The following is a 25,336-nucleotide window of genomic DNA, read 5'->3' as shown; positions in this document are numbered from 1 at the left end:
CGCTTTACACAATTGATGTGTGTATGGATTGGGATAACAGTTGTATGAGCCCCTAATAAAATGTTAAAAAAAAAAACATAAGTAAACATCTTTCTGGTTTTCTCTGCTTTCAGCCACGATTCATCTGACATCAGTATATTATCCCTGTCCTAATGATATCCTTGTTTGGTTTACGATAAATTCAAACATTAATACAAGCATTTTATCTATTTTTTCCCAAATGTATTTTGAGCTTCAATTCATCATGCCCATCATGTCATCTCTAGATTGGAATATTCTTAATATTCTATCTAAGACAACCGCTGAGGAATGCAGATTTTCTGCTCCTATAGTGGTATATTTATATATTTCATGAGAAATAATACCTTGTGTTATTTTTTATTTTCATAGATTATATTTGATGACGAAGAAGTACTCCCACAGATCATTTTAAATCCTCTCACTGTCTCAAAGTTACGCAACCAAGATATACCAGATGCTAGGTGTGACAGGATCCCCTTTGCTCTGTTTGAAGTTGATGCAGAAAATATAAACATGGTATACATATATAATAGTTTATTGCCTGAACTTTTTCAAAAAATATTATCACCTAATATGCTTTTCAATATTTTAACCTTTACTTCAAACGATTGCAGTCTGGGAAACCCACAGATGGTCAACTATGAGCCAGCATTGACTCAAAGTCAGTGAGTTGTTTTTGTCGTTGTTTTGGAGAAAAGTCATAGGAGTCCTGGTTGTGTGGTGGTTCACATTGGGCTTTGTCTGCAAAGTCGGCAGTTCTAAACCATCAGCCACTCTGAGGGGGAAAGATAGAGAGTATAACTCCCATAAAGAGTTAGAGTCTTGGAAACTCTGAGGGGCAATTCACCTTATCCACAGCAACCCTACCCTAGATGGCAGTGAGCCAAGTCATCTTCAGGATGCCCCTAAGGAAACAGAGGTGTGGCTTGGTTCACATGCGCTACTGCTGCCAAGACTTAACCTCACCTTAATCCTATGACAGAGAGCTCCCTCGAAAATGGGTTCAGAGTCACAGGCATTAGAGTCCAGAACTTTAATACATCACATCAGGAGTTATGGCTAGAAGGGCCATATTAATTGACTACAGATCAGAAGGAAAGGAGGGGAGGGTGAGAGGGAGGAAGGGAGGAACTGAAAGAGGGAGGAAGGAAAAATAGAAAGAAGGAAGAGGTGGAAGAAAGGAAGAGATGAGAGAGGAAAGATAACTGGTATAATAGCTGCAGGTGCAAACACTTGTCACCAACTACAGAGGTGCTCGGTGTGTAGCTCCTGATCCTTGGGATGCAAAGCACTGAGTGCAGAGGTGAGTCACTCAGCATCCTGTCTGCAGGAGAGTGGATTGTCAATAGCAGAGGCAGTGTTTGTGTGGTGTCCTCTCTGAAGGAGTATGTTTCCAGACATAGAATGTGCAAGCACAATTTTCTGAGATGAAATAATAACTGCTAATATTTCTTACCAGAGTAGAATTGATGTGTATTTTTCCCTTGTGCCAGCAGGGACCTCTTTTCAAAATCTTTTGCCTGTGCTACAGGTATGGATTTTCATGAGCTTTTAAAAATCTTTTTATTGTGTTGTATAGTTCTCAAATGCCCTCTAGTAGTACAATGGCCTGCTGGTCAGGCTAGGGGAGGAGGCAGCTGTACCAATGAGCAGTATTAAAAGGTGGAAAATAGATGTTTCATTTCAGTACAAATGTTAACCCCATAGCGGATTTGGATTACTCCCTCTCCATTACTGTAACACACATATATCTAGATTAATAGTATTTAGATACCTTATTTTATATATGTATGTATATATACACACATATACGTGTGTGTGTATGGAGCCCTGATGACATACTGATTACATGTTACACTGGTATCCACAAGGTTAGCAGTTTGAAACCACCATTTGCTCCAATTGAGAATGACAGGGCTTTCTACTCTCTCTATATATATATTCTTGGAAACGCACAGGGACAATTTAACCCTGTCCTATAGTTCGCTATGAGTTGGAATCAACTCAAGTCCTTGGGTTTGATGCTGGATGGGGCCCTCTTCAGACACATAACTACAGGCTGATGGCACAGAAAGATAACAGGGGGAACTTGGAATTTATAGAACGGAGAGTGCGGAATCATGAGGATCTGCCTGTGGGAATATGGCAGGGCACCAACAGCTCAGAAGTTGGCTTCCAGGGCCAGGGTCCCACATTAGGAAATGCCAGCTGGGAGGAAGGTGAATGCCCAGAGAAAGAAGTTATCAATGTTCAGCTTATGAAAAGGCCACACTCCCAAGAAGGCACCATCAGTCTGTGACCTGTTTGATAGTTTAGACTCCACCCCTACCTCCACTCAAGTGTATGTGTACATAAAATTTATCTGCCACAGATGTTTTAGTATGTCTACTTTGATGATTTTGATACCTCAGAAAAAAACGTGGGTTTTTTGCCCTTTAATTTATTTATTTTCTTTAATTAAAGACCACTAAACAAGTCAGAAAAGAAGTTCAAGCTTATGGCTTTGGAAGCCTTGCTCTGAACATGGAACACTACAGTCAGGTAACTGTTCCATGAGTCGGGAAGAAGAAAATTCATGCTTTAAAGGATACAAAAAGTTTCCACCAAATATTTAGGCAAAACTCTTTCACATTGTGTTGATTTCTACATGGAAGTACACTGTGAGTACAGCTGTGTAATTTCCTGACTAGCCAGGCTTGAGTGGCTTCCTCAGACCTGGATGGAAGGCAACTTTGTTGGAGTCACTAGAGTTCTCCCAGGTTGGCAGGTGCTGCTTCAGATGAGAAACATCATCTCAAAAAAGACGAGCTCAGTTCTGGGGAAGCTTGTGAAGTGTGGCTAAATGTAATATTTGTTCCTCCTGTTGTTTCCATCTAGCCCATTCCTCCCCAGTACAGCGTGAAGAACCTGAAAGTGAGGACCGCAGTGTGGCATGGTCTAAAGGACAACCTGGCTGACCCTGTGGATGTCAACTTTCTCCTCCCTCAAATCCCTAACCTCATCTATGTCAAGACACTGCCTTCATACAATCATATAGATTTTATCTTTGGTACTAAAGCAGTTTGGGATATTTAGTATGAATTCATCAATATAATCAAGAATACCCCATAAGGCTAAAAAATAATTCAGGATTTTATTAGTAAAAGTTTCTATCTTTGCTCTCAGCTCTTCCCGTCCTCTCTCCCCCAGTCCTCGCTCCCTTGTTCCCTTTCCCCTTGTCCTCCTTCCCCTCCCCCTCTTTCCTGGCCTCCAGTCTCCCATTTCCACGTGGACCACCAAGCAGGGCTGAGGAACGGATGAAAGCCATCTCCAACCTGACCTTCAACCAGCTTTTACTTCTCCTTTATAGTCCATTGCCAACCAACCCCGCTTCCCAGCTCTTAATTTTCACCCCCCTCATCGCCCGACCTCAGCAGAAAGTAGTTAAAGATATATCATGATGCCCATCATCACTATTATTAAGAGTTTGGGGTGTTTGGGCCAGTCCGGACCAGGCAGCCCCTTGCACCAGCCTCTCAAGAAGACAAATGACCCACTGAACTTCAAAGCACCTGCCTCCAGCATTTCACAAAGTGTACCTCCCCGGGCAAAACACAGCCTCCTCTCCCTAGCATTCCAGGAAGCAAGTTTGCTGAGAACAAGATGATTTACTGACAGGTCATCTCCTGACCCGAAACTTGAGCCACAGCACAAAGAACCTCCCTTCCCCTTACCGGCCCATATGCCTTACGTTCATATCATATACATATATCCTCCACCCTAGCACCAGCAAGACTTCCCTAACCTGCACTTGTTTGGTTGTGGAATCTGTCCGGGAGTCCTTTACGCTCAATAAAATCCTTTTCTTTAAAAAAAAATAAGTTTCTATCTTTGAAAGCAATCATATAGATTTCTTCTCTTTCACAGTAGATTTTAAAAATATTCTTTTTCATTCGTTGTCAAAGATCAAATGAAAGAAATCATTATTTTCCTCAGCCATGCGGCTTGCATGAGTTTTAGAATTCTTTCAAATCTTAAAAATAAATTTTCTCTTTTGCCAACTCCCATCTGTCAATCAAAACCATCAATTCTATCTTTTAAATAACTCCACTGTATTTATTCCTTCATTATCATTGTATTTGGTTCATCTATATCACCTCAGATATTCCCTGAGTCCTTGTAAACAAACAAATCTTCTAGCCACATCTATCTTTAGAACCTCTGTTTAATTTCCTATGGATGTCCATGTAATCTTAATAAAACATCCCTCTAACAATGAGGAATTATTTCAAGCCACTTCAAGGTTGCCATTACTTTGGCTAAGAATAAATAATTTATGTAATGGGAATATTCTCAAATATTCTAGAATTCACATTCCCCAAAATGTACCAGGTTGTTTGTGTTTGTGTGTCCACATGCACTTCCACAAACGTATACTCACACACCTAAACACACAGTTGAGACACCATATGTCAAAACTTTGAGGAAACATCAATTTCTACAATTATTCTAAGGATCAAAAAAGTTGAAGGCAGGAGAATTTGTCTATCCAGGAGAGTACCTATAAATTGATACTCATTGTGAATTCTTGTCTTATTTCTTTGCCTCGCAACCACAGTATCAGTAGTATTCCTCTGCATGTTTTTTTTTGCTCCAGTTTGTGACAACCTATCTTTCTTCCATGAAGCATTGACAGCAAATGGTTGTGTCATACAATTCTAATAAAATCGTGGCATTACAGAGTATAAATACTGTTGATTTTGTTGTTGATAGTCTCTGTGCAGTGGCTTCCAACTCATGGTTACCACCTAAGCAAAACAGGAAAAGGATGTCCCACTTTGAATGCATTTCACCAGCCAGAGTCTGCAGAGGAGTAAAAAACAAATCATTAGGCTTCTTTCTTCTTCCTTAATAATATTTTCCCTCTTCTGTGGGATTATAAACAGACTTTTCCCAAGCTTTGTCTCCCCAAAGACATGCCAAACATTGGAGGCTTTTTTGCCAGCATATGGTGGGAAGTCAGATGCTTAAAGACATCCTCCCTGAAGGCAGTCAGTTGCCAGACTACTGTCTTGTCCCACCACCTGTAGGCCCCGCTCCCAGCTGTTAAAGACAATGGGCTACTTCTCCCTAAAGGCTTGTAACCATTAGCTTGGTACCTGTAGGTGGGGTTTACACCCAATTGATAATGGTTTCTGTGGTGGGCCAGAGAACAGGTCAAACTGGCTCAGTGACATCCAAAATTAAGCTACTATCCTGAATCCAGAATCCACCCTTCTTGTCACATGTATACCCCAAATCCCTCCTCTTCCTATTGCATGTATATCCCTAGATTGTGCCCCTCTCATTGCTGTATTACCTATAGTACAATCCGTGCCTGTGATGTATGTCTTTACCTGTAACTAGAGGGCTTACATGCCCCCTCAAAGGTATATAGGCCTTGGTTAGCAATACAGAGCTCTCTCGGACTCTCCTCTTGGCCTCTCATCAGCTCCCTCTCTCCCCTGTCCTTGCTACCCTGTTTCCTTTCCCCTTGTCCTTCTTCCCCTCCCCCTCTCTCCACGTGGTTGACCAAGCAGGGCTGAGGTGAGCATGCTACCATGAAATGTGCCTGCCTCCATTATTTCAATCTCTCTTTTATCTCTCATGCTCTCTAGGACTTTATTATAACCTTTATTTATATTAACCATACAATTGTGCCTATTGAACCCACAATTAGTTGTGGGGGGCTGGCATTCCACCCCCCACTCTTCCTCTCCCTTCAGAAATTTCCCAGCATGGAAATAAAAGAAAGATGAAAAGTTATAGTCCACAACCTAGAGCCAGCTTAGAAAAAAGGTCTAGGAATGTGCCTCTGAAACTCAGTCATGAAAATCCAATAGAGCACATTTCCAATCTGATATATATAAATTCCCCAAGAGTCAGGGTTAACCTGAGGACAATAACATTTTTCTTGTCACCAGCAAGGATCAATTTCCTTGATGGCTTTATTTGATTGTGTAAAGAATTCTAATTTTCTATGTCTCAATAATGGGATCTTGGTGGTACAATGGTTAAATGCTTTATTGCTAACAAAGGTGACACTTTGAAGTTACCAGGTGCTCCTTGGAGAAAGGTGAAACAGTATGGTTCTATAAATATTTGCAGCCTAGGAGACTATATGGGTCAATTTTATTGTTACACAAGATCAGGTTGAGTTGCAAAACCATAAGATCCTTGGGCAAAATATTGAATGATGGAAAGAACATGCAGAGTCACTTTACCCAAAATATTTAGTGGACATTTCACCTAAAGGAGGGAGCATAAGAGTAAAAATCAATGGTATTATAGGAAGTAGTCCAAGCTTCACTGAAATTATTAACCAAAAGCAAGGCTCCAGGAATTGAAGGAATTGCAATTGAAATGTTTCAATAAGCTGATGAAATACTAGAAGCACTCACTCCTATGCCAACAGATTTGGAACCAGCTACTTAGCCAACTGATAGGAAGAAAGCTATTCCAGAGAAAGATAACTCAATAGTGTGCTCAAATTAGACAACAATATTATATGACAATAATATCACATGCAAGTAAAATTTTGCCAAAAATTATCCAACAATGGTTGCAGTATTACATTTACAGGGAGCGGCCAGATGTTCAGGGTGGATTGAGAAGAGAACCTGGGACAAAGTATATCATTACAGAAGTCAGATGAAAATTGGCTGAAAGCAGAGAATACCAGAAAGATGTTTACTGGTGTTTTATTGACTATGTCAAAGCATTAAACTGTGTGGATAATAAAAAGCTATGGATACCTTGAGAAGAATGGGAATTTCAGAACATTTCATTGTGCTCATGTGGAACCTGTGCATGGATAACAAGGCAATTGTATGAACAGAACAAGAGAATACTGCATAGTTTAAAATCAGGAAAAGCATATGTTAGAGTTGTGTCCTCGTATCATACTTATTCAATCTGTATGGTGAGCAAATCATCAGTAAAGTCAGATTATATGAAGAAGGTTGTGGCATTAGGATGTGAGGCAGGCTTATTAACAACCTGCGATATGCACGTAACACTAACTTGCTTGCTGAAAATGAAGAGGACTTGAAGCACTTGTTGATGAAGATCAAGCATTGTAGTCTACTGGATGGATTACAACTCTATGCAAAGAAGACCAAAATCCTCACAACTGTACCAGTAATTTGCATCATGATAAATGGATAAAGGATTGGAGTTGTCACGGATTTAATCTTGGTTGGAACTACAATCAATGCTCATGGAATCAGGAGTCAAGAGATCAAAGGATGTAGTGCATTGGGTAAATCTGCTGCACGAGATCTTTTTCAAATGTTTAAAAGTAAGAATGCTACTTTGAGAACTAAGGTGTGCCTAACCTAAGGCAGAGTATTTTCCACTGCTTCATATGCATATTAACATTGGACATTGATTATGGAAAACTAAAGAAGAATTGATACACTTGAATTATGATACTGGAGAAGAATATTGAAAGTACTGTGGGTTGCCAAAAGGACAAACAAATCTGTCTTGGAAGAAATATACCCAGAATGCTTTTTAGAGGAAAGGATAGGGAATTCATCTCATGTACTTCGGACATGTTTTCAGGAGAGACCAGTCCCTAGAGAAAGACATTATGCTTGATAAAATAGAGAGACAGCAAAAAAGAGGAAGACCCTCAATGAGATGGATTAACATAGTGACTGCACCAATAGTTTCAACATAAGAACAATTTTGAGGATGGCACAGGACCGGGTGATGTTCTGCTCTGTTGGACCTAGGTTATCTATGAGTTGGAACCAACTCAATGGTGCTTAACAACACACGATCACTGTGAGTCAGAAATGACTCCATTCCATTAGATGTCTAAATATCCCTTGGTTTAAGTTTGGTTCTCTAGAGATGCAAATGAAGTGAAAGTTATATATGTATATATACGGAGAGATTTATCTAAAAAAAATTTTTTAGTGGCTCATAGAGTTATAAAGCCTGGCAAGTTCAAAGAAAGAAGCAGTTTGGATTTCAAGTGTTGTCTTTGTTATTTTGTTCCATCAGTTGCTTCTGACTCATGGCAACTCTATGTGCAACAGAACGAAACAACGTGCCATCCTCACAATCATTGTTACATTTGAAACTATTGTTGAAGGCCCTGTGTCACTTCATCTCCTTGACAGTCTTCCTTTGTTTTGTTTTGTTTTGTTTTGTTGTGTTGTGTTTGCTAACCTTCTAGCTTACCAAGCATGATGTTCTTTTCAGGGACTGTTTCATCCTGATGACATGTCCTACTATGTGAGATAAAGTCTAGCCATCTTTACATCATATGGTCTCAGGAAAAACATCATTCTTTATTTTTTTTAAGACAAAAGCTGCCTCACAAATTCAGAGTAAAAAGATTATGAGTGGCAGGGGTTCAGAGCAGAGACACAAAGCCCATCTGTAGACAATAGAACATCCCCCAAGAGGTGCCACAGGGAAGGAACGAGTCAACCAGGGCGCAGTAAAGCATCGATGAAACACACAATATGGCTCTAGTTCCTTGAGGCTTCCTCACCCCACCACCATGACACTACTGATGCTTCTCACTTCAGACTAGACCGGGACAAGTACACAGCCGTAGAAAAGAGCTAAGAGCTCAGGATACATGCAACCCAGGAGCTGGAACGGGAAGAGCGATAGCAGATGGGAAGGGTGAAGTGGGGAGAGGAGGAGAAGAAGGGGGAACTGATCGACACACAGCCACACACACCCCTCCAGGGGAAAGAACAAAGGAAATCATGGGGAAAGGAGACGGTGGTTGGTGTGAGACATGAAAATAATAATTTATAATCTCTCAAGGGATCATGAGGGTTGGGGAGAGGGGACAAGAAAGAGGAGCTGGTCGGACAGGGCAAGATATGACAAAATACCCTTTTATAAACTATCAAGGGCTCATGCGGGAAGGGGGAGCGGGGAGGGAGGGGAAAAATGAGGACCTAATGTCGGGGGCTTAAATGGAGAGAAAATGTTTTGAGAAACGATGTACAAATGCGCTTTACACAATTGATGTGCGTATGGATTGGGATAACAGTTGTATGAGCCCCTAATAAAATGTTAAAAAAGAGAAAAAAAAAAAAAAAAGAAAGAGGAGCTGATACCCAGGGCTCAATTGAAAGTTACTGTCTAGAAAAGAACGATAGCAGCATATGTACACATATGGCTGATACAATTGATGTGTGGATTATAAGAGCACTGTAAGAGCTCTCAATAAAATGATTTAAATTAAAAAATTTTTCCAACCCCTCCCCCCTCTAAAAAGATGATGAGAGGCACAGTCAACCAAGCATTGGACTTTTGACCAAAATGTCAGTCAGTTCAAGCCCAGACAGCCATTGACAGGATGCTCCCATAGAGCTTTGTAATCTCAAAGCAATTTCTACTCTATCCCATACCATCACTATGAGGGTCTTTAATTCAACTTTAGACCTTTTTTCCCCCTTTGAAATATTTACCAAATCCTCCAACTTCATCTGTACAGAAAATAATGTGCATTATGTTCAAAATCTCAGTATCATCCAGAATCACACAGCATGAACATGTGAAAAAAGAACTGTCAAGATTTTGTATATAGAAAGGAAAACCATTTGCAAAAGGGTCATATTAATTTTGTTTTCTTTCTTAAAAGAAAAGAAATCCCTTAAATGCTTAAGAGTTCGCAGCACCTGCTATACAGTTTGTGTTCCTGCTGGTCAACGTGAGGGCAGGAGCAGCTCCGGAAGCCTACCTGGTGGCAGCCACCCCATCAGCAATGCATCCAGGGCCTTCTCAACCCACAAGCCATCTAGCCTGCTGGGGTTCAGAGATCAATCCTCTTGGAGGGACAATCTGATCCTTTCTTGCCCATAGAGATTTCTTCACCTGGCACCTTCCATTAGCCCTATTATGTGTTGTGGGGAATCACAGGAAAGGGACTGTCCACCAGCTCAGAGTGGACAGTCTCAAATTTGTACTTCACTGAGGAATGCTCCTTGGTCCCCAAAGTCATCTTAACAGATGGTTTGTGAAGATCTGTCACCTTGAAGATTCACTGTAGATTAACTCATGACTTAATTTGTTTTCTGAGGTCTGAGTGGGAAGGGAGGTTTTCTTTAACTTGTGAACCTGTGCCCAAGGAGGAAGAGGGGGCAAGAAGAAGTATAGTAAAAGGAAGACTCTAAAAGAACTTAGATTATATAAGTAAGAAAAAAATAAACCAACCTTTAAATGACTGAACTTTTAATTTCAGCTGTGTCTATGGTTGTTAGTCTGAGTAGACTAGAGAAACAAAATTTATAGACACTCATATGTGTATAAGAAAAAGTTTTATATACAAGAGCAATTGAATATTGAGAAAACATCCCAGCCCAGTCCAGATCAAGTCCCAAAGTCTGATATTAGCCCATATGTCAAATACCAGTCTATAAAGTCCTCTTCAGACTCACGCAACGCATGTAATGATGCCGAATGTAGGAAGATCACAGGCCGATGGGTGGGAAGTCTTGTGGATCCAGTGGCGTAAGCATCTCAGTGCTGGCAGGAGTCTCCACACACTTTATTGTGATTATGGGGAGCTGGTACATGAATCAAGAATCAATTGTGAGACGAGAGCAAGGGAATACTGCATGGTTTTAAATCAGGAAAGGTGTAAAATGTCAGAGCTGTACCCTCTCACCCTACTTATTCAATATCTATGCTGAGCAAATCATCAGAGAAGCTGGATTATATGAAGAAGAATGTGGCATCAGGATTAGAGGAAGACTTATTAACAACCTGCGACAAGCAGATGACACAACCTTGCTTGTTGAAAGCAGGAGGAGTTAAAGCACTTGCTAATGGAAATCAAGGATTGCAACCTTTGGTATGGATTACGACTCAATGTAAAAAAGACCAAAATCCTCACACCTGAATAAGTAGGGAGCACCTTGATCAGCAGAGAAAAGATTGAAGTTGTCAAGGATTTTTGTCTTGCTTGGATCCACAATCAATACTCATGGAAGAGCAGTCATGAAATCAATAGACAACCTCTATTAGGTAAATCTACTGCACAAGCCCTCTGCAGAGTATTGAAAAACAAGGATGTTTCTTTGAGAAATAAGGTCAGCCTGACCAAAGCCATAGTACTTTACATCGCCTCATATGCAGGTGAAAGTTGGACACTGAATAAGGAAGGCCAAAGAAAAGCCAATGCAGTTGAATTGAGGTGCTGGAGGACAATATTGAAAGAACCTTGGACTGCTAAAAGAACAAACAAATCCGTCTTGGAAGAAGTATAGCCAGACTGTAAGACTCTGTCTTACACACTTAGGATACAGTTTCAGAAGAGACCCATCCCTAGAGAAGGCCATCATGTTTGATAAAGTTGTGAGGCAGCAGAAGAGGGAAAGGCCCTCAAGGAGATGGATGGGCACAGTGACTACAACAGTGGATTCAAGCATACACACAATTGCTGCCATTTAGCATCCCGACCAAATCTAGGTTGCTAATTCTTGTGCAATCCTCACTCTAATCAAGAGGGGGAACATGTTAGTACTTGAACTAAAAAGCGTTTGTTCTTTGAAAGTATGTGGCCTGTAGTCAGAGTCCTAACTCCATCCTAACCCATGAAACAGTCCCAATGCAATCTTGAGTACTTTACACATATACATATACTTCTAACCTCTGAACTACAAAGATGACCAGAATATATCCCAAGGACACAGGGAGGGTAGTGTCAATCCATCTTGTTCCAAGTTCCAGTTATTAAGAGATGTTTGCAACTCTTTCTTTCCATTTGAATCATGCACCACCAGCAAATGAAGGTCCTGAATGCTTTACTCCACTTGAGTCATTATGGTTGACTCTACTTAGAGAAGGCATAGTTAGAGTCCCTTCCCACAGAGGCCTCAGATTCGACATCATCTGACAATGATCTGCTCCAATTCATGAGGTCTTCAGTGGCTGATTCTTCAGAAGTGGACAGCCTCTTCCTTCATAATCTGTTCTTAGTCTGGAAGCTCTGCTCAAGTCTGTTCATTTTGGGTGATCCTGCTGGTATTTGAAATACTAATGGCATAACTTCCAGCATCACAGCAACACACAAGCCACCATATGGTATGACAAACTTACAGACAAGTGGTGGATTGCTTCACAATAGAGGAATCTATCTGCTTGTGTATTAATAGTGTAGTTATGATTTCTTCTCTACCCCTTTATAATCACTAATTACTACCTTTTACACCAGTTTTTTGCTTATTAAAATTTTCTCAGGAAGTTTGTCTCTACTATGAGTAAAAGTATCTGCTTCCACATAAGGACAGCCCAAGGGTTTCAACCTAGTCTCTGAGAAGTTCAATGAAAGTACATGATATCATTCTTGTCCAGCTTGAAGAAGTTCAGAGAGAAATAAGAGCTAGAGAACCCACAGGCAGTGGGAGGGAAAGAGGTCCAATGGCGGGAAGCATTGGGAGTGTCAGGATATCTGGAAGGGTGGTCTCTACAATTTAGGACAAGCTCAATTTAAGCCTGCAGGCATCAGACCCTTAGGCTAATTCTAAACTCCAATGCCATCGAATCTAAGATACTTGCTGAACATGGTATGTTTTCCCCTGTCCTTGGTCAGGCAGGACTCAGTCACAGGGAGAACATGGCCGGGTTTATGACTGAACCTGAAAAATGGAACCTGCTCCACGATTGTTTTGTTCACAACTTGGAGACACAGACAGGCCACGTACCACACACCTGATAAAAAGCTCTACAGACAGTTCGTTCTGGTTCAATTCACTAGAATTCCACCTGCTGAATTGGGTGCTTTTCTTTCCTTTCCTAATAAACTTCTTTCTGCTTGTCATTTTGTGGTCCTGAGTCTATTCTTAGGTTTGCAAGACCAAGAGCCCCTGGACATGGCAGAGCAGTTGCAACAAGCTACAGAAGATAAGACTCTGCCTCGTCTCCCTTAAGAACAAAGCCCACATGGAAGAACATATCAGCCTGTGTGATCATGAGGTGTTGAACGGATCCCTGAAGACAAATGGGTGCATAAGCAAATGTGCTGAAGAAAGCTGATGATGCCTGGCTATCAAAAAGTATAGCATCTGGGGTCTTAAAGGCGTGAAGGTAATCACGTGGCCATCAAGCTCAGAAGCAACAAAGCCCACATGGAAGAAGCACACCAGCCTATGCAATCATGAGGTGTCGAAGGGATCAGGTATAAGGCATCATCAGAACAAAAAATCTTACCATAGTGAATGATGGGGGGAGTGTGGAGTGGAGACCCAAAGATCCGCACAGTGATTAGGCCACTGGAGATGCCCTTGCAGAGGGGTCTCGGGGAGGAGATGAGCCAGTCAGGGTGCAATGTAGCAAAGATGAAAAATACAACTTTCCTCTAGTTCCTAAATGTTTCCTCCCCACTCCCACTATCATGACACGAATTCTACCTTGCAAGTCTGGCTAGACCAGACTGGTACAGACAGGAACTGGAAATTCAGGGAATCCAGGGCGAATGATCCCTACAGGACCAGTGATGTGAGTGGCGATACTGGGAGGGTAGAGGGAGAGTGGGTAGGAAAGAGGGAACTGATTACAAGGAACTATATGTGACCTCCTCCCTGGGCGACGGACAACGGAAATGTGGGTGAAGGGAGACGTCGGACAGGGCACGATATGACAAAATAATAATTTATAAATTATCAAGGGCTCTTGAGAGAGGGGGTAGTGGGGAGGGAGGGGAAAAATGAGGACCTAATGCCGGGGGCTTAAGTGGAGAGGAAATGTTTTGAGAATGATGAGGGCAATGAATGTACAAATGTGCTTTACACGATTGATGTGTGTATGGATTGTGATAAGAGTTGTATGAGCCCCTAATAAAATGATTAAAAAAAAAGAATAAAAGAAATAAAAATGAGAGGCAGGATTGAAACCCTTTTCTCTAACTCACCTCAGACCTCCTGCTTGGTTCTCTGTGACCCACTATTCTACCAGAGCCTATTTGTCAACCAAGAGGTCATCTGCAGAATATCTATGAGACTGTGAGTCACCAACCGGAACTCCATATATGGACAGGGGAGGGTTAGGGGCAGGAATGGGTAGGGAGATGTCAGAATTCTGGGAGCTAGAAGGATAAAGCACCCACAATGTAAAACTCACTGCCCTCCAGTTGCTTCTAATTCATAGAGACCCTATATGACAGAGTAGAACCACCCTTGTGGATTTCTGATACTTTAAACTTTTACTGAAATAGAAAGCCTTAGCTTTATCCGTTGGAGCAGTTGGTGGATTTGAACAGCTGACCTGTGATTAGCAGCCCAAGGGGTAACCAATTACACCACCAGGGCTTCCATAAAGCACCTATGTGGCCCCAATTTAGAGACCACATAACATTTAAATTAGAAGAGATAATAAAATCCCTTTCTATATATTTTTGCACTGTCTGCTTTATTTCAATTGACTAATAAAATGGGACAAGGATTCACAGGTTTGTGGAATAATAATCTGTTTAAAAGAGCTTTTGGTTGTATTTATTCCAAGCTGGGTTTATTTATTCTTTTGGCAATCTAGGGTATATTCAATTCAATCTAGTGCATTTGCATATTATTGGCAGTTAATGAGACTTCCATCTTGAGGCCTCATTCTTCCTCTTATTATCCAGCTTCTTGGATTATTTGACCAGCATTCCGATGGAATAAGTATGGTGAAAGGGTGAAACCCTGACACACATCTTTCCTGATTTGAAACCATCCCCTCATTCTGTTCCAAAGACTGCCTCTTGGTCTATATACACGTTCTGCATGAGCACCATTAAATGTTCTAAAATTCTCATTCTTCACAATGTTGTTTGTAATTCTCTAGGATCCGCACAGTCAAATGCCTTTCATAGTCAAGGACACCTTTGCTTGACAGTCTTTGCTCTCAGCCAAGGTCTACCTGACAGAAGTAATGGCATCCCTCCTTTCATTTCCTCTACTAAACCTGGTTTGAAATTCGGGCAGTTCTTTGCTCATGTACTGGTACAACTATTTTAGATTATTTTCATCAGAAATTTATTTGTCTGTGAAATTAATGATACTGTTCAATAATTTCCACACTCTGTGGGATGGGTATAAATGTGGGCCTCTTCTAGTTGATTGGACTGTAGTTATCTTAATCTTATACTTTAAAAATTGTGGTGAAAATATACACGTGAAAATGTTTCTCTGTACAACTTCTACATTTACAATGTAATGACATAGGCTACATTTTTCATTTTATGTCATCATTTCTGCTATCCTTATAAAAATAGTTTTATATATGTATCCTTTCATTCCTTTTGGGTAAACACTTAGAAGTGAAATAGCTGGACCACATGGTAGATAGATGTTTGATTCTTTAAGAAAAATCGAGGCGTTTTCCAAACTGGTTTAGCAGATTGCATTCTAACTGGACATATGCATAATTCTAGTTCCTGCACATGTTCACTAACAGTTGGTATGGTACAGCGTTACTTATTCTGGGTCGTCTTATTGTGATGTAATTCCATTTTTCCCAATGGTGAATGGCTGAACATCTCATGGGTTATACATCATCCATCTATCTTCTTGGGTGTGTTAGTCTGGGTAGACTAGAGAAACAAATCCAGAGACACTCATATATGCAAGAGATAGCTTTATATCAAGAGTAATTGTATATTAAGAAAACATCTCAGCCAAGTCCAGATCAAGTCCATTAGTCTGATATTAGCCTATATGTGTGATAACATTCTATAAATTCCTCTTCAAACTTATGCATTGCGTGCAATAACGCCCAATGCAGGAAGATCACAAGCCAGTGGGTGGAAAGCCTTGTGGATTCAGTGGTGGTGGAAGCCTCTCAGCCCTGGCGTGGGTCTCCATGTGGCGCCTCCAGTCCCAGGGCTCTGGCTCCGTCAGCATAGCTCCATGTGGCTTGCCAACAGGAATGTCTCGCATGGAGGATGGGGCTGGCCTCCAGTAAGTTTTTTATCTCCATCGCACCTCCAAATGAGATCATCAAACTTCGAGCTGATTAACAGGCTAAACGCTACCCATACACTCAAGCTGAGAAGAGTTTATGTAACTCCACATTAGGTGACAAGTCTTTAAATAAACTGCCTTTTAAAAAATATTTGTTTCTTGATTTTGTGTTTTAAGAGTTCCTGATGCTCTCTGGATTGAAGCACTTTAAATGAGATCATGTGTGCAAACATTTGTGCAATATTTTTCATGATTTAAGGTGTATCATTTTATACTCTTAACTGTGCCTTTCAAAAGAAAGAAGAGACATTTTTAGTTTTGAGAAAGTAAAATTTCTCCAAATGCTCTTTTATGAAATATATTTTTACTGTTGTATCTAAGTAATCTGTGAGTAACATAATGTCACAATGGTGCCTCTAATAAGTTTTATAGTCCTAGGAATTAAATTTAGGCTTATGTTTTCACTTAAAAATAGTTAATATGAGTTGACATTGAGATCTATGTTATTTATTTGTATATAGATTCGTCTAATACCATCTTGAAAATATTACCTTTTTCTACTGTCTTGTCTTGGAATTCTTTTCATTCTTTGAATGTCTTTTCAAGAATCAGTTTCTCATTTATATGTGTGCCTATTTCTGGATTGTATGTTCTGTTCCATTAATGAATTTGTGACTTCAATATGACACTCTCTTGATTTCTATTACTTTGCAATAATCCTTGACATTCACTAATGTTACTCTTCTGACTTGTGATTCACTGTATTTTATATGATCTTTGAATCAGCATGTAAATTGCTATGAAAAATGATTACACAAATGTTTTTATTTGGAACTGATTTATTAGGGATTGATTTGAAGAGCCTAGGTTCTTTAAAATATCACTGAATCTTCTAACATGAATACATGATATGTTTCCATTTTTAAAGAGCTTGTCTATTACTTTACCAGGGTTTTATTCATTTTAGTGTACAGGTCTTTCACTTTTCACTTATTTCGTCATAGAAATCCCTAAATATTTGCTACAGTAAATTATCTTGATTTTGCCATTTCAAATTCTGATTGTTTCTGGCCTGCAGGTAGAAGTAAAACTGACTTTTTGAGCCTTGATTTTATATGCTAGTATCTAGCTCTACTCATTTACAGCACCACTAACTTACAGGCTAGAAATTTAGGTCATGTGTCAAAGAACTTGCAGAATAACTGAAGTAAGAAGATGGTGCCATAAAGTTAATTGTACACTCCTAAAATATATGCCAACTTGGCTGGGCAATGATTCTCTGTGGCTTGATGGTTTATTTAGCAATTATTATAATGATGCAATTATCCTCCATGATGTAATCAGTCACAACAATAGTGTTAAGAGGATTAAGAAGGGATGGTAGGCCTTTAATCAGGTCACAGCCCTGACCCTGTAGAAGCGTTGTTTCCCTGGCATGAGGCCTGAATCTCCTTTCAGCTTCCAAGGGATAAAAGGAGAATGAAACAAGCAGAGAAAGAGGGACCTACTACCATCAAGGAAGAAGATCAAGAAGGGGTGCAATCCTCTGTTCACGTGCTGGGGAACTCCTAGACCTGGGGAAGATTGATGATAAGGGCCGTCACCTAGAGCAGACACAGAGAAAAAGCCTTCCCCTGTAGCCTTTGCTCTGAATTCAGACGTGTAGCTTCCTAAACTGTGAGAAACTATATTCCCGTTGGCTAAGCCAACCACTTGGGGTGTTTCTCATTAAATAACTAAGGCTGACTTCATTCCAGGTGTTTTTCAAAATTGGAATATGGTTTTGATGATATAGTGATGGTAGTGAACAAGTTGGTTCATGGGGTTTTCCTGCAAAACCAAGTAGAACTGACCCAGGTTTGCAGTCCATAATACTTTCAGGGGGGAATCCTAATGATGCAGTGACCAAAGCATTGAACTGATGGGTCTGAACTTACCAGCTGCCCTATGGGAAAAAGTTGCTATGGTCTGCTCCCATAAAAACATATAGCCTTAGGAACCCTCTAGGGTTCCATTCTGTTCTAGAGAGTCAGTATACGTCTGAAGGCTTGGATTTGGTTTCTGGAATTTTTGCAGGGCATAGCTAGTCTTTCGACTGAAGAAGCACTTCTCCATTATACTACCAAGGCTCTACTTTTCTTTTCATTTCTTTCTTTTTTTTAGAAAGATCATTTTATTGGGGGATCTTAAAGCTCTTATATGATTCCATACATCAATTGTATCAAGCATATTTGTACATATGTTGCTATCATTATTTTATAAACATTTACTTTCTATTTGAGCCCTTGGTATCAGTTCCTTTTTTTTCCTCCCTCCCCTTCCCTACATCGTGACCCCTTGATAAATTATTAATTATTATTATTTTCATATCTTAACCCTGACTACTGTCTCCCTTCCCCCCACGGTTTCTGTTGTTCACCCCCCTGGGTGGGTGGTGGTGGTTATGTGTCAGTCATTACTATCCATTGCCTCTTCCTCCCCTCCTCTCCTCACTTTCCCTTTACCCTCCTGGTATCACTACTATTTGTGTTCCCCACGGGTTTATCTGACCTGGATTCTGTGTGTCGGCAGCTCTTATCTGTACCAGCGTACATGCTCTGGTCTAGCCAGAACTGAAAGGACTGGGGTCATGGTAGTGAGGGTCAGGAAACCTCAAGGAACCAGGGAAATATTGTATGTTTCATAGGTGCTATTCTGTGCCCTGGTTGACTCATCCCTTTCTTGTGACCCTTCTGTGAGGGGATGTCCCATTGTCTACAGATGGGTTTGTAGGTCTCTGGACTGACACCCCCCCCCCCACTTGTTCTCAGCAATATGATTGTGTGTTTGATTGATTGTTTCTTATGGATCTTCTGGTGCCTGCTACTCGATTCTGTTAACACCTCATGATCGCACAGGCTGGTGTGCTTCTTCCATGTGGTCTTGTTGCTTCTCTGCTAGATGGCTGCTTGTTTAACTTCAAGCCCTTAAGACCTCAGACACTATATCTTTTGAGAGCCTGGCACCATCAGCTTTCTTCACCACATTTGCTTGCACACCTATTTTGTCTTCAGCGATTGTGCTGGGAGAGTGAACATCACAGAATTCTAGTTTGTTAGAAGAAAGTGTTCTTGCATTGGCGGAGGGTTTGAGCAGAGGCCCAAAGTCTGTCCACTACCTCAATATATTGCTATATAAATCCATGTGCAATAAATATAGGTATAAACATAGGCCAATACCTCTATTTTTTTGAATTAATATATTTACATGTGTACACACCTATGTTTACACCTCTATCCATAGCTTTGCTTCCTAGATCTTTCCACCATCACACTCACCCTTCTTCTGCCTCTTAGTGATTCCTATCAGCTAGATTTCTGTTGTTCCAGGACCCCCAGGATCTCTACGTCCTCCTCGTTATTGATTTTAATTCCCTAGTTGCTCCCCTGTCTATGGTGTTGTTTGCTCACTGTTCCCTTCCCCCACCTCCTCCTCCACGCAAGTTCCTCCGGAACTGTCAGTCCCATTGCTTTCTCCTTGGGCTTTCTTCCTATACCTATCTTACATAGGTAGGCAAACCAACAATAGTGGAGACAAAACAAAAATAAAACAATAGATTGAATAAAAAGAGGGGGAAAAATACTAACGAAAAAGCATATATAATTCCAGGTCTGTGTGCTGACCTTTAGACTATCTCTGGGAACAGCCCCTCCTAGCCTGAAGTCTATTTGGAGGGCTCCTCAGCGCCTTTGTGCCTTGGCTTTGCTCCCATTGCTGATCTATGATGTTCCCTCCTTGGTTAGCCCCACTGTGCAGGGTTCAGATCCGACTCACTCCCCAGTATTGTCCTCTGCTGCAGACATCATGTCCAGGGAACACCATGTCTCACGCTTATTTTGGACCTACAGTCCTCTCTGTGCAAGGTTCTGTTACTCAGTGTCTATTTTATTATTTCAAGATGACTTTACAAAGCGCATCCACAAGTGCCTTACATGGTTAAACTCTGGATTACTAGGAGAAATGTCTGTGGTTTTCGTCCACCCTGAAGCCCCTGGGAAGACCTGATCATTTGCTATCAAGGTCACACTTTGGGACGCCCAGTGGAGCAGCTGCAATCTAAACACATGGACCAACCCAACCCAACCCGTGCCATTACGTTGATTCCCCTGAGTTGCTCTAGGCAAGATTTCCAGAGGGTAAATCTTTACAGGAGCGCACCGCCTCAACTTTCTCCCAGGAAGTGGCCGGTGGGTGTGAACTACAGACTTTCCGGTTAGTAACCCACACATACATCAGAATCAACTCCCTAGTAACTAACAATGATAACAGCATATACACAGAATCATACAATGCGTCGTTTTTCTTTTCTTTCAGGATAATTCTGTGGAGATTCACTCAGCTTGTGTGTTTCAACATTGCATCCCCTTTTTTACATGGTATGTGTGCATATATCACAGTTTCTTTCAACCATTAACCCATAAAAGGACACCTAATTGGTCTCCATTTTATGCCTTGAAGTTTTATAATTTTAGGTTCTATATTTAGATTGATGGTGCATTTGTATAAAATGTACCTAGGGGTTAAAGTACACTGTTTTAAATATAGGCACACTATTATTCCAACATTTCTAGAAAAGACTCTTCTTTCGCCATTGAAATGTCTTCACACCTGCTCTCTAGGAAAATGTGCATCTAGGGTTGGCCTCCTTTATTTCCCATTTATATCTTTGTTTATCTTTACATCAATTTTACACTGTCCTGATTTTGCTAGCTTTATTGTATGTTCCCCACTCAGATTATATGACTTCCCCAGATGTTTTCTTCTTTTTCAGAGTTGTTTTGACTCTCTAATTTATGTGCATTTATATAAAAACTTTAGAATCAGCTTGTTGATAGGTACCAGAGAAAACACTGCTTGTATTTTACTGGGATTGTGCTGAATCTATAGGTCAATTTGAAGCTAAGGTGTATCTTTACAATATATTGGACATGCAATATTTCTCCGGGATCATGATTTAATTTGCCTTTTAAAAAAAGTATTTTCTTCAAATTCCCTTTTGTTTTTATTGTTTTCAGCATAAGATTTTGAACATTAAAATGTAAAGTCATACTTACGTGCTTCATTTTTTATAATACGATTGTAAATACATTTAATTTGAGTTGCTGTTGCTTATTGCTAGTAAAAAAATCACAATTGTTACCATCATATTGATATTGTGTCCTGCAATCTTGCCGAAGTCATATATTAATTCTAAAATGCATTTGGGGCATTATCTTTGGGATTATCTACAAAGATAATGATGTCATTTGTAAATAGAGACTGTTTTTGTTTTTCTTTTGCACCTGAAGGCTATAGAGCGGGCATCTTGTCTTATTCCAAATCTTGACAGAAAGATACTCAACTTTTTAATATGGGCTGTGGTGCTTGCTAAAGATTGTTTTATTCATGGCTTGTACAAGTAGAGAAATGTGTCTACTATTTCTAGTATTTTGGAAGGTTTTATAATAAATGGATCTTTTCATTGAAACACTTTATCATCATCTATTATGGCAGCCTGGTGGTGTAGTGGTCGCATGCTGTCGTGTGATCCGCAGGGTTGGCATTTCAAAACCACCAGTAGCTCCTTGGGACACAGACTGGGCTTTCTACCTATAAACAGGCACAATCTCAGAAACCCACAGGGGGTCACAATGAGTCAGCATTGACTTGATGGCAGTGAATGTGTGTGACTGAGTGATCATCTATTGAGAAAAAACCTTTTCTTCTTTAGTCTTTTCATTTTGTGAACTATATTCATTAGTTTTAGAACAATGAATTAACCTTATATGCCTGGAATAAACCACACTTGTCTCTGCTGCTGATGGTGATGATATTTCATTACTTTCAAACATGACAAGGTAATTTAAAATGTTTTAGATCATTATTATTTGTAAATGATTGGCATAGAAAAAAGATGCCATGACGCCTTTGTTTGTTATCTTCACAGAAGACTGACTGAAAGTTAGAATTTTGTTTTTTACTTTGTGCAGTAAAAATGAAGAAAGAGAAATCTTTGAGCAAGATTCTATCTGTGATAGGAGTTTACAAGAAGGAAGTAATCTGGAGATGAACTCAAGAATTATTCATGGGCCACATAACAGATTTCTTTTGAGCCTTTTATGCATTTCCTGTCTATTGTTGTATTTCAGGATTAAATACAACATGTGTTCCTCCTTATTGGTATTTAAGGATCCTTGAGTCAGGCAGCTCTATATTCGAGAGCTGTTTTAATTTGAGATCAGGGATTCCAGCATTCTTTTCTCTGTTGTCCATTATCTTGGCTATACCTCTTCTATTCCCCACAGAATTTCTCCCCTTCAAATGTGTTAAGTGAATATAAAGGAATTCCTATTTACTGAAGAGTGAAAACTCAGCTCAGGTTTAAGTGACATCTCCAGACATTTCATTAGGTAAGTATATTTAAATAGCTTTTTTTGGTAAAAATCATTTCTTTCCACAAAAGCAAAATAAGTGAAATAGTTAGGCAATTAAGTAAACATGTATGCTAAATATTTACTGGTTTGTGTGTGTGTGTATGTGTATGCATACATGTGTGTATTTTACTATTGTGACAGGGTTAAAAGCATTCTTCCAAATATCATTTAGATTTTCTGTTAGTGATATGAAATGTACAGGGAAAATGAAGAAAGCGTCATTTTCAAGAAATCTTGGGTGAGTCAGAAAGAGTTTTCTAAGCAAATGTAGTGAAGAAAGCTGATGGTGTCTGGCTATCAAAATATATAGTGTTTGGGATCTTAAAGGCTTGAAAATAAACAAGTGGTCATCTAGCTCAGAAGCAACAAAGCCCACATGGAAGAAGCACACAACCTGTGTGATCACAAGGTGTGATGGGATCCGGTATCAGGCATCTAAGACCCAGAATAAAAGCATACCCAAGATGAATGGTGGGGAGAGGACATGGAGTAGAGACCCAATGCCCATCTGTAGACAATTGGACATCCCCTCACAGAGGGGTCACAGGGAAGAGATAAGTCAGTCACGGTGCAGTATAGCACCGATGAAACACACAACTTTCCTCTAGTTCTTTAGTGCTTCCTGCACCCCATTATCATGACCTCAATTCTACCCTACAAATTGGATTAGACCAGAGCATGCACACTGCTACAGATAAGAGCCTGCAACACAGGGAAGCCTGCAACTCAGAGCCAACAAGGAGAGTAGAGATACCAGGAGGATTAGGGGAAGGTGGGGGTAGAAAGGGGGAATCTATCACAAGGATCAACCTAGAACCTCTTCCCAGGGGGAAGAATAATGTAAAAGTGGTGAGGGGCGACAGAGGACAATGTAAGATATGGAAAAAATAATCTATAACTTATCAAGGGTGAGGGAGGGAGGGTGGGCAGGGAAGGGAAGGGGAAGAAATGGGGTGCTGATATAGGGGCTCAAGTGGGAAGAGAATGCTTTGAAAATGATGATGGTGGCATATGTGCAAATGAGTTTGACACATTAGAGGAATGTATGGATTGTGATAAAAGATGTATGAGCCCCAATAAAAGTTTTGTGTGTTTTTTTTTAATGAATACAGTGAATGGGCAATGGCTTGAGTTGGGTAGATCGGTTTCAGCCTGTTACCAAATTACCTGGCTGTTTTTGATTAATGATGAATGATCAATCACTCCTCAAGATAGTAGAAATTGTAATATCTCTCTGTGGTTTAATGATCCTATTTATTTCCCTTTACACCTACTCACACTTACGTTTATTTCTCCTTCAATCTATCTAGTTTTCTCTTTGGGGCATGAGGTGTTAGGAGGAATAAGTAATTTAAAAGAATACTTGTATAAAAGTGAACTGGGTCCCTGAATGCTACAAACAATGAAGTGCTAAACTACTAGTTGTAAATTTGATGGAACAAACACACCTGGGGCATTTCAGAAGGCAAACTGGGTTATCTGTGTCAAAAGGTCACAGTCTCTTAAAACCTGTGACACAGATACATCGTGTCCTCATGAGTCAGAATTGACTCCTCATCCGGTAACAACTATGAATGAATGTACCTTTCCTTTACTAAAATTTAAATTACTTCTGTCACATTTCTATGTAAATTTTACAAAATAATTGACAGCCAAACAGCTATCATGTTCACCACACAAAAGTCTTAGGACTTAATTTGGTCTTTATCTATATTTGGAATGTGAATGTTGAAGAAATGATATGTTTTTGAGGTCTTGTTTCAGGTGTTTATTAATTTATTTTTTCACTGTCAAAGGAATTTAATATTAGTTACATAATTAAGGAACATGTAACACATTTCCAATTGTTAGAAGTGGATCGCTAATAAAATAGATTTTAAATTCAACATACCATTATTACTAAGGTATGCCTAGGCCTTACCGGCCTTAAAACAATATTTGTTATAATTATTTAATTATTGCTGTGTAGTTACTTTTTTCAGTTACTTTGTAAAATAAATTATCAGAATATTTCTACTGATGGAGTACTTCGGATGGGGGAGGGAAACTTCATTTATTTTTGTGTTTAAATTTTAACCCCAAATACAATTATCATCCTATCAATTTGTACTCCCCACAACCCTATAGGACAGAGGAGAACTTCCCAATAGGTACTCACGGCTGTAAACCTGTAAGAAAGCAAACTGCCACAACACTCTCCCTTTAAGAGGGTGAAGGGTTCAAACTAGTGATCTTGTTGGTAACTGCCAAGTGTTTAACAACTCTGCCAATAGGGCTCCTTTTTTTCCTTAAAAATTTTTAATTTACTTTAAATTATAGTGTTTCTGAAGACAAGCTTAGTCTTATCTCAATGTTTCCCCAATGAAAATTTATTTTAGCTTTTTTGGGTCACACTGATTTAAGGTAATATCCTTGTGTCCTGTAAGTTATGTATAACAAGTATATGGCCTTATGTCTCTGAAATCTTAAATAGGAGTTTAATCTGATTAAAATAAACACAATATTTTTAATAATTAGAATGCTATTTTCATATTATTTTCTACCATACATTTCTCTTTCTATTTTCTTTTGCAATGGATTCTGTGATAAAATTTCTTTTATGTGCATCTGTTTTTCTACTGTTGATCTAATAATAATAAATTGTAATTTCCTTTCTTAAAAATCATTTTATTGGGGGCTCATAAAATTCTTATCACAATCCATACATACATCAATTGTATAAAGCACATTTGTACATCTGTTACCCTCATCATTCTCAAAACATTTGCTCTCCACATAAGCCGCTGGTGTTAGCTCCTCATTTTCCCCCTCCATCCCCACTCCCTCATGAACCCTTGATAATTTATAAATTATTATTTTTTCATATCTTACACTGTCCGTCTGACGTCTCCCTACACCCACTTTTCTGTTGTCCGTCCCTCAAGGAGG

The 25,336-nt window shown here is 39.8% G+C and overlaps 1 protein-coding gene across 1 annotated transcript in view; it reads left to right on the top strand.

Moving 5' to 3' along the window:
* Positions 1 to 3,096, top strand: part of LOC101642542 (lipase member K-like) — a 47,426-nt gene extending 44,330 nt beyond the window's left edge. The window contains exons 7-9 of the mRNA XM_013004217.1: positions 391 to 537; positions 2,485 to 2,562; positions 2,899 to 3,096. Coding sequence (XP_012859671.1) covers positions 391 to 537; positions 2,485 to 2,562; positions 2,899 to 3,096 — 423 coding nt within the window. The remainder of the gene's footprint in view (positions 1 to 390; positions 538 to 2,484; positions 2,563 to 2,898) is intronic.
* Positions 3,097 to 25,336: the final 22,240 nt, after the last annotated feature.

This window comes from Echinops telfairi, unplaced genomic scaffold, assembly GCF_000313985.2.
Source record: "Echinops telfairi isolate 266 unplaced genomic scaffold, ASM31398v2 ScPeMD7_70;HRSCAF=299, whole genome shotgun sequence".
NCBI lineage: Eukaryota > Metazoa > Chordata > Mammalia > Afrosoricida > Tenrecidae > Echinops > Echinops telfairi.
The sequence above is the reverse complement of the archived record's forward strand: the minus strand, read 5'-3'. Positions and strand labels throughout refer to the sequence as shown.